Source organism: Aptenodytes forsteri, unplaced genomic scaffold (genome assembly GCF_000699145.1).
Source record: "Aptenodytes forsteri isolate BGI_AS27 unplaced genomic scaffold, ASM69914v1 Scaffold255, whole genome shotgun sequence".
In the NCBI taxonomy this organism is placed as follows: Eukaryota; Metazoa; Chordata; class Aves; order Sphenisciformes; family Spheniscidae; genus Aptenodytes; species Aptenodytes forsteri.
In genome coordinates, this window is record NW_008794888.1 from 9550556 (window position 1) to 9560027 (window position 9472).

The 9472-nt window shown below is 39.9% G+C and overlaps 1 protein-coding gene across 1 annotated transcript in view; it reads left to right on the forward strand.

Moving 5' to 3' along the window:
• The window catches only part of DIRC2 (disrupted in renal carcinoma 2), a 71975-nt gene extending 66277 nt beyond the window's left edge, over positions 1–5698 (forward strand). Inside the window, exons 8-9 of the mRNA XM_009275049.2 lie at positions 939–1121; positions 4443–5698. Coding sequence (XP_009273324.1) covers positions 939–1121; positions 4443–4558 — 299 coding nt within the window. The 3' untranslated portion in view covers positions 4559–5698. The remainder of the gene's footprint in view (positions 1–938; positions 1122–4442) is intronic.
• The last annotated feature ends 3774 nt before the right edge of the window (positions 5699–9472 follow it).

Here is a 9472-nt window from a genome sequence, read left to right on the forward strand (position 1 = left end):
TCGTTTCCTTATACTTTTTACTTGGTCAGTAACCTGAGGTTGTTGAGGCTGCAGGTCAGGAAATCTTCCCCGTTTCAAGACAGCACTTAGCAAAGACTTATTTACATTTCTAAATAGGTACTAAATTCTTCTAAGTTTTCTTTTTTTCAGAAATAGATGTAATAGGTTTCTTAATAGATAATATAGGCATATTAAGCATCTCTATTAAGCACTGTAAAGTATTTGGCAGGGTCAGAAATTGTAGAACAAAATATCTGAGGCTACTTGAAGAAATGTCTGTATTCTTCTGTCGATTCGTCCAAGAAAAGTAATTTGATGTACAGCAGTGAATAATCTGCATTATCAGGTATGTCCCATTCCTGCCAGGTGCTGGGTGCCCTTCATTTCTTTTTGAAACCAAAAGGGATTCAACATGTTGCAGCTCAGGCCGTGATAAATACTAATGTCTTGATATCTGGTAGATCATTAGTATTTATTTGTAAAATGGAAGCAAAATTAGTTTTGACCTTTAGAGCTAAGTCAAAAGGTTAATCCATGTCCGTTTCCAATTTGGTGCATTAATTGCTCCCTGTCCTAATTGTGTATAGGACAATAGTTTCTGTTCATTTCAGAGGTAAATCAAACTGTAGGTGATGCTTTGCATTCATAATTTTGTTCTGTTTGTTTTACTTACAAGTGAATTCCAAATCACTGAATGTGTTTTCATGGGTTCTGTTTAGTAAAAAAAAAATAATAATCTGTATTTCTAATCTTTTTTTCCAAATTAATGCATGCATTCTGCCTCAAACTAGTGGGATGTGATATGCTTTATGATACACAGAGGATAAAAACAAGTTTGTGCATTTTTCAGTTACTCGAGTATTAGTATTCTTGGCAGCTCTGAATAGGGGGAAAAAATGCCAGCGTGAAATTAATAACTGGTTTTGTTTCTTTTATAGCTACACTGTACACATCCTGCATTTTGTTGGGTATATTCCTCAACAGCAGCGTACCAATATTCTTTGAGCTCTTTGTGGAGACAGTCTACCCTGTTCCAGAAGGAATTACCTGCGGAGTTGTCACCTTTTTAAGTAATGTGTTTATGGGAGTGCTTTTGTTTTTCCTCACATTTTACCATACAGGTAAGAAATTTAAGCTGCTTTGAAAATATAGTTCTCCATGAAGACATACCCTTGTCAGTAAAGGGAGGATTTGCACATACACTTTCTGTTAATAATCAAAAGTTTGAATCCCCCTATATAGCAGCAAGGGAGAAGAACTTTGGTTGTTCTTTTCTGTATGCATGCTAATAAAAATGAAAAGCTTTAGTGCAAGATGTATATAGTCATATTCTACTTAGAATTTGCTGTAGCCAGAAACCATTAAGATACACACTGTCATCATATTTTTATAAAGGCCTGGGTAATGTGACCATTAATAACGTTTGTATCTATGGGTGTTCAAAACCACAATAAAGCTAATCCAGTCTCATGCTTCAGGGTATAACTGTATTGCCCGGGAGGGGCAGAGCAGAAATGCCCCGTTTATGGTCGGCTCCGTTCAATGGGTTGGACATACAAGCATCTCTTGACCACTGCCCAAAGACGAAATACTCATTCCTTTAGATAATCTAGTGGCCTAATGAGGCAGAACAGTATTTTGCTCGGTATTTTCATCAACTTCTTCAGACTTTCTCATCTCTCAAGTATTATTTGCTTCCTCATAATTCATAATTGTAACTTTCAACTTGCTATTTAGTAGACTATAATATCTATTATTACTCTAAGCTGTAAAATAAGAACCCATCTTGCTTTAAAAAGGAAATGATCTTTATTAATGGTTTTCAAAGATGCAGTTTTTTTAGTTTGTATTTTGTTGTTATGGTAAACATCTGCTTCATGATGCAAGATTTGTAAAGCTATGTTTTGCTTTGGAAGCATTAGAAATTGCAAGCTTTTATATATTGTCATGAGTGCATGTACTACTTAAGATGGTGTGCTTTATAACCAAGAGGAGACTGACAAATTTCAGAATGAATTGTGCTTGAATTTACGAAGGTTACAGCCTGGGGCAAATTTTCAGTGTGGTTTCCGTGTCTTCCTGCCAGGGAATCACAAGCAGGTTAACAACCCTGTTCCAAATTGTGGTCTGTGAACACAAACTGAGAGAAATGATTTTTTTTTTTTTTTTTTTTTTTTTTTTTTTTTTTTTTTTTTTTTTTTTTTTTGATACTGACATTGAACTGCATCATTGTAAAATCTGAATTCCATCCCTGCTAGCCTCGGGTGGCATGATATTTAGTCTTTACATTTTAAAGAATGCTTTTATGATTAATATTATTTGGTGTGAACTCTGTTCACATATACTATTATTTCCAACATTTACACCTGAGCTGAAAAGATTACACAGAATATTCTGAGAATTTTTTCAGCATTTTTCAGAGTAACAATCCAGTGTTCAGAATTACTTAATAATTTACTTAATAATTGATGATATTTGGGGATATCGTGTCTCACTTCTGAATGAAGAATTATGATAAAGTGAACTCGTTCCCTCATAAATAGGGTAGTTGGGGGCATTTTTTGTCTCTAGTATTTCTTTCCCTAGAAGGTATCAGTAAATGCAGGTAAGGGTAAACCTGAAAAAATTAGATCCATACACTTGGAATATTTTCCCTATTTCTTCAAAGGAAAAAAAAAGTTAAAAAGTAATTTGTGCTTAGGACAATCCATTCTCCGTGATGCAGTTTTACAGATGATCGAAAGTACGAGAGTGCATGTGGTCACTGGGGGAGATCAATGCCAGTGGGTGCTATTGGCTCCTTTGATAAAAAAATCCTTTAGAAGGTAGATAATGATCTTCAACATTTGCCTTTCATTTGATTCAAATACATCCTCTAATGGCATTTAAGAAGCTTACAGATAAAGCAGAACTCAGTCAAATTCATCTTGTTCCCTCAGTCTTGCTTTTTAGGCCAAATAATTTTTAGCAGTTTTAATTCAGATGTCTCTCTTTTTCTCCTCGTACTCTGATATTGCAAAGGCTGTGAAAGAGCCAAGCCCCAGAAACTTTCCAGTGCGCTGAAGATTTTGGTCCAGCTAGCACGGTGGAGATGTAAACCTTTCTAAAGCTCAGCCTCCTTGCTAGTGCTGTGCTCTGAGACCCAAAGCCGCAGCCTCTGGATGCCGTTTCCTTCGCCTTTTCTGCAGGGACTTCCAAGGGAAAAACAAAAGCAAATCGGCCTTTAGCTTCACGCGATGGATGTGTTCGCGTGCATCGCCAGTGCTGTCGTAAATCCTGGATTACAAAAGACATGAAGGATTCACAAGTTAAATTTGGTCTTTTATGATATTTGGGTTAAAGTCTGTTTAATCCAATTAAGCAAGAGTATTATAAGGAAAATAATAGCAAAGCATTTGCCTGTTGACTTCTGGCATCACATAACATGGTCTTCTCCGAGCCTAGGAAAATTTTACTAAGGTTTTAATAAGATTACTGCCTAAACAAATCTGTAAGGGTTTTTGGTGGATGAGGGAGGGTGTTGTTGAAGGTTCCCGTTTTTGGAAGGTTGATTTTTTTAGGCTTTCTGACTTTTGTCCTTTGCATTGTGTAATATAAATTGTGCTTGTTCTTTTAGCAATATAAATTACAGATTTAAGAAAAGTAGCTGTGCTGAAGTCTTGGTTTTGATTAACTCAGACCTTGAGGGAGAGTTTAGATTCTTTAAAAAAAAATAAATAATAATAATAATAATAATACCCCTAAGTATGCACCTCTGGGTGCCTTGTCTAAATCTGGCTATGAAGAATGAATGTGAAATTAACATTCAATTAGAAGTGAAGGAAATGCAGGATATATGTGTATAGTAGTCAAATATCAGACAATAGGATTTCTTGAATGTGGAACACAGGCTTTTAAGACCAGTACATTATGTCTAACAGCTAAAAAGAGGCTTCTGAGGAGCTGTTTGTGCAACTAGTTTTAAATTGAATTGATCGTACTACTCACAAGTTTCTTCTGAGGAATTGGTTTTCCCTCCTTATGCTGTGTAGCAGGTTTGATTCAAAATCAAATCCTGCTGCTGCTTACGCTTTTAATTTGTTTCAGTTTTCAATCCATAGAAATCAAAGAACTAATGAGTAGAGTCTTCAGAAGTGGTTTATTCTCCCTTAGCAATGATAGATTTCCCCTTCCCCCCCCATTCTCTTCATTGACAGGTTGAATAAGGAGGATTAACACTAGCTGGAGGCATTGGTTATATATATATAAAACTTTATATATACATAAGGCATCCATGGAGAAGTCTCATAGGCCATGTTAACCATCTATCAATCGAGAGCTGTCAGGATTTTGTTCAGAACACAGCAATTTCCTTCAAACCCGCCATCAGTCAAAGTTTTGGTCACTTTAAACACGGAAGATGTTTGGTAGCTCTGAGGTTGGGTCTGTTTTCTGCTTTACAGAGTTTTCCTGGTTCAACTGGTGCCTGCCAGGATCGTGTCTGCTCAGCCTGCTACTCATCCTGTGCTTCCGCGAGTCCTATGACAGACTCTATCTCGATGTCGTCGTCTCTGTGTGATAACGCCAGACTGGTGAGGGGTTGGAAGAGACTGGAAGTCAGCTTGGCAGTCTGCTCATCTTCCTGGATTTGCACTGCTGAACAGCGGAAAAACAAAGAAATTACAAGACTGAATCGTGGCTTTATTAGAGAGGGTGAGGGACAGGCTGTTCTTACGTTCAAGACCACTTTGATTTGCGATAAACATGGAACTTGAGTGGTGATAATGATGCCAAAATGCACAAAGAGAATATATCTGATGTACAGGTCCCAGTGTCAGAGCTGGGGCTCTCTATTTAAAAGGCTGTTGATGTAGCAGTGAGGTGTACAGTTGTGTGTGCCTGCGTGTGCATGCGTGTGTGCCGACCCAAGGTTGTACACACCGGGGTACCAGTAATCTCTGGAGTCTTCTATCAGAATAGAAATAGTGAATAACCTTAACAAAAGGGGGGAAAAAAAAAGATAAAAGGGGAAAAAAAAAAATATTTTTTTTTTTTAAAAGATCTCTTTTAAATCACTAGTCATTTATATAATGAATGTCCATTAAACAGTTAAGCTAAAACGATTTGGTGCTTGTACACTACATTTACATTCTAATAAAGTGATTTCTGATATAAGACACTGGTACCAGGGTTTTTAGCCATACTAAATATCCCAAACAATCCTTGCAGTGTTGTTGGAGGCGTTTGTTGTCACCCGGGAGCACGGGTAAACGATAGCTTTAGCTGCCACTGAAACCCAGCTTGCACCCGCAGTCACCTCTGAAATACCACCATGGTTCCGTATCTCCTGAACACGGAGCATCTGTGGTATCTCAGAAGTTTCCTGGAGAGTCACTCTTGGTAAATGTTGCTGTTTTAAAGGCCACCACTGTGTCACTTTTTCATCCCCCGTCTCCAGTACTGCCTTTTTTACTGTTTGTGCCACTGAATAATGCGGGTGTGGATGTCTGAGTCCCACTAATTCTCTCCTGATATTCTAAGGTGCGTGTGGTTTTTAGGATTAGTTTATGATTGAGGGTGCCTAGACAATATTGTTTGTTAACCCAAGTCTTTAAAATCAGTTTCCTAAAAAAAAAAACTTTCTAGTTGATGAGGTGGCCCTGATGGGAAATGACAATGAGTTTGACAATGAGAAATAACTCATGAGTTTTGGCATAACGGGAAATATAATGCCAGCTCTTTTTATCAGTACTAATCTCTGGCCCTGATGGTGAAATGACAATGAGTTTGACAATGAGAAATAACTCATGAGTTTTGGCATAACACGGGAAATATAATGCCAGCTCTTTTTATCAGTACTAATCTGTGGTCGTTCTGGCCCTTACTTGAACATAAATATTAAAGACACTTTGAATAGTTTTTTTAACTCAATTTTAAACCTGCTAATAATTTCTTAATTATATTCTTAGATTTCAGTTCAGCATTATTTACAGTATTTCCATGTGTGTGTTCTGTGCTTTGTGTTAGGGGTGTATGTTTGTGTGTGCGCGTGCTTATTTATATCTATGTATACACAAATAAAACTTATATATATCTCTTTTATATATAAGTTATATAAGGGTATGTGTTTACATAGGTTTATTTTAAGTAATCATGTCTCTGGATGGTGGTATGCCACCGTTTGTAACTAAACCAGTCACTGCTGTGAATGGAAACGCATACATATGCTGTCTGCGACGTGAATTTTTTTCAGGGGGTGAATGATTTCCTACCGTAGCAATTTTATCGCGGGGGTGCGTGCACATGTTGGAGGATGCTGGTGTGCAGGGTTCTGCGTCTGTAGAAGTCTGAACCAAATGCCCTTTGCTCCTGTGCGGGGCTCTCCTCTGCCACCCTGGCGTGACACCGACACTGCAAACTCACTCGAATAAACCCGGAACGGAGCGCTGCCTTTCAGACACGGACCCGTTCATTCTCTCTGCTCTCCTTTTGCAGAGAGAATATGCCACTAATACCTTCAACTCAGGAGCGCATCTGTGCAGTAAAATAAAACAAGCTGTTCCCTGCTTTTATGTTTTCAGAGCAATGGATATATTTACTGTAGTAACAGAAAATTGACTTAGCTCATTGCCTGTATGAGCTACTAAATGATCTTTTCTCTCTTGAAGCAGGCTCTTTGTAGAAATGGAGCTAACCTACACTGGAATAACTAAATCAATCTAACCAGCGCGTTCAGAACCGCTGGCATCATCCTCTTACCGTTTTTCAGACAAACGGTATTAACTGCCCAACTTCTTTTTACTATGTTTCAGTGCCTGGAATAGTTTCAGTATCCAGTAGCTGCTGCTACCTATTGTTTTCCGAAACCAAGGATCGCTTGCCAAGAGTCTGATTGGAGTTGCATTGTCATGGCAGAACTGCAAGCTCGGATGGCTCTTCGGAGCTCTGCTTCTGCAATTTACTGTAGCTATATTAAGATTAAAATTGCACAGCTTGGGTACTGACCCGAGTGACAGAGATTTCTAATCTTTTCACTGTCCTGACTATTTTAAGATGGAGAAGCGCTTCAGGCAGTATTCAGACTGTAACCTATTCTGCTTCTGTTCAGAAAGCATCGAACAATTCAAAATACTTGCCAGTGCTGCCAGATGCAGACTCTCCGTACAGTCAGGGGAGAAGAGTGAACATCTTGCTTTAAACCCCGTTAATTGTTTTTCTGAGTCGGTGTGAATTGCTCACTGCTCTCCTGAACTTTGATGCTTTGGTAGAAGTTTCTGTGTCTGTCTTGGGCACTGTAGTGTGTGGTCTTAATTACAACCCTCGATGCCTCTGCACCAAAATAGAGATGTTATCCAGAGCTGAGTGGCACGGCAGGGCTCTGCTGGAGACCTGTGCTGGGATTGCAGGCACCGTTCTGCAGTTGGGGCTCAGTCAGAGTTCCCAGCAAGTCTGATGGAAATCTGCCCGAGTGAAACCCAAAGGATGGCTCCCAAGTTACTTGAAGTTGTGCAGGACGCTGCTGCATTCAACACACACAATGTTCAGGCTTCAGGATTTTATTAGATTAGCAAGTCTGGCTCAGGACAGAGGTGGGGGTTGCAAATGTGCTTGCTGAGATCTCTGAAAAATATTTTATCCTCATCTGTGCCCAGCAGCAGCATCCTTCTCTGGAGGAGCAGTCCATTTCACGCCAGTAACCCAACTGAACCTGTGGGAATATTTTTTGGATATGGGTTATCACTAGGTCCACCTTTGGATTTACCGAGGGTGCGAGCTGTCAGGATAACCGCGCTTCACTGGAAGTTAGAGTTTGAGACCACAGGGAGAGCCCTAAGCAATGCTGATACAATTAGCAGTAGCACAGAACAGGCTCAAAACAGTTAATATTTCTCTTATTCATTAGTGAAAGTTCTCTCTATAACTTTTGAGTCAGTAACAACAGGGTTTTTAATCTAAATGAGGCATTACCTTGCACTGCCGCAGTGAAGCCGCCGTTGGCTGCTGCTGGGCTGTGACTTGCCAGCAGAGGAAGGTGCCCTGGGAAGTTACAATATTTGCTTCTCTGTGGCCCGTAAGTTCACAGCCCTAAAGAACATTTTTTTTCCCAGCATTGCAGAGCCCCCTAACATACAAATAATTGTGCTAAGTTCTATACTGAAAATGCTAGGAAGGATGCTCTGTAGTGCCCGCTCTCTCTTAATAGTTCTTCATTTTAAGTACGGGCTGCTCCTCAGGTTTCTGCTTGGCTCGGTAACAACTCTCAGTTCAGCTTCCAGCACTGCTGGCTTTTCTTCTTGCAGGCTGTGGAGCTGTGCTGGCTTTCATGCTGCTAATGAGGAAGCTCAGGGTTAGTAGACATAGGCTCCACTTACGGCGCTGTTTACTGTCTCTCATCACTGCTGTTACCCATTAATTTCCTTTTGATTCCTTTGCCTTCCTGCACGGCTGCCCGCTCTCCTGAGCTGGAGTCTGTGCAGGAGGTATGGAGAAGAGCTTCCCTGTTCCCAAGTCAATTTTAGAGGGATGGGTTGGCCGACCATCTACTTAATATGCATAAAAATAATGATTTTCAGAAAATCAGGCAAGCTGGAAGAAAGTGCAGACCCAAAGGATTTTGCACGTGTGAGCAGATAGTCTGTTATGAGCAGATTATAGTTTGCCTGAAACTTGTAATTTTAGCTCCCACGCCTAGAGAGGTCAAGCTGATGTTATGTGTTCAGGTTCACAGCATCACGGAGTTATTCCCAACCATCTGACAGAGCTGAAATGAACGGGAGTGGGATGTCTTTAATCCTGGAGTGGGTTGGAAAACCCAAGGCTGTGTCAGTGTTTGCATTAGTAACTCGGGGGAGCACCAGGCTGATGGACTGAGTAAGGGGAGGGGGGGTTTCCAGAGGGCATTTCAACAGTGAAATATTGCGTTGAGTTCAGCAAATCCATATAAAATCTGAAGTTTTGTGATGACAGGGATGTTAATGCCTGGCTTGTTCTACAGTAAGCTTAGCAAGTGACTGTGTAGCCTTACACTGCAATATAAACAAGCTGAATTGATTGATATGCATATGTTGGCTGTTACTGGAAAGGGAAGTGCTATTTAATTGTGAGGATTGACTGAAATGTGAATGGGAATTATACGGTTTGCACAGTGGATGTAACTGCCCTGTAATGCTGTGACAGCAGGGTTTTGATTTTTCATCTTCATTTCTTCTTCATCTTCAAGTTGGGTCACTTGCAAATATTAATAATTATCTATGACAAAGGCATTTTTATATTTCATTAGTTTTGGGGGGTTTTCTTTTAGACTAAGCCTGGATCATTGTAATAATTTGGCAAGACAACTGCCACACTGGTATGAAAGCATACATTACTATTTGGTATCGATTTGGTATTTGATGTTGGTGTCGCTATTCCCAGTGTTGTTAAAGCACCAGGCTAGGGCAGCGGGGATGTGGCGCGTGTGAGGAGGCAGCGGCGCTCGTGGATGCAGTGGGCA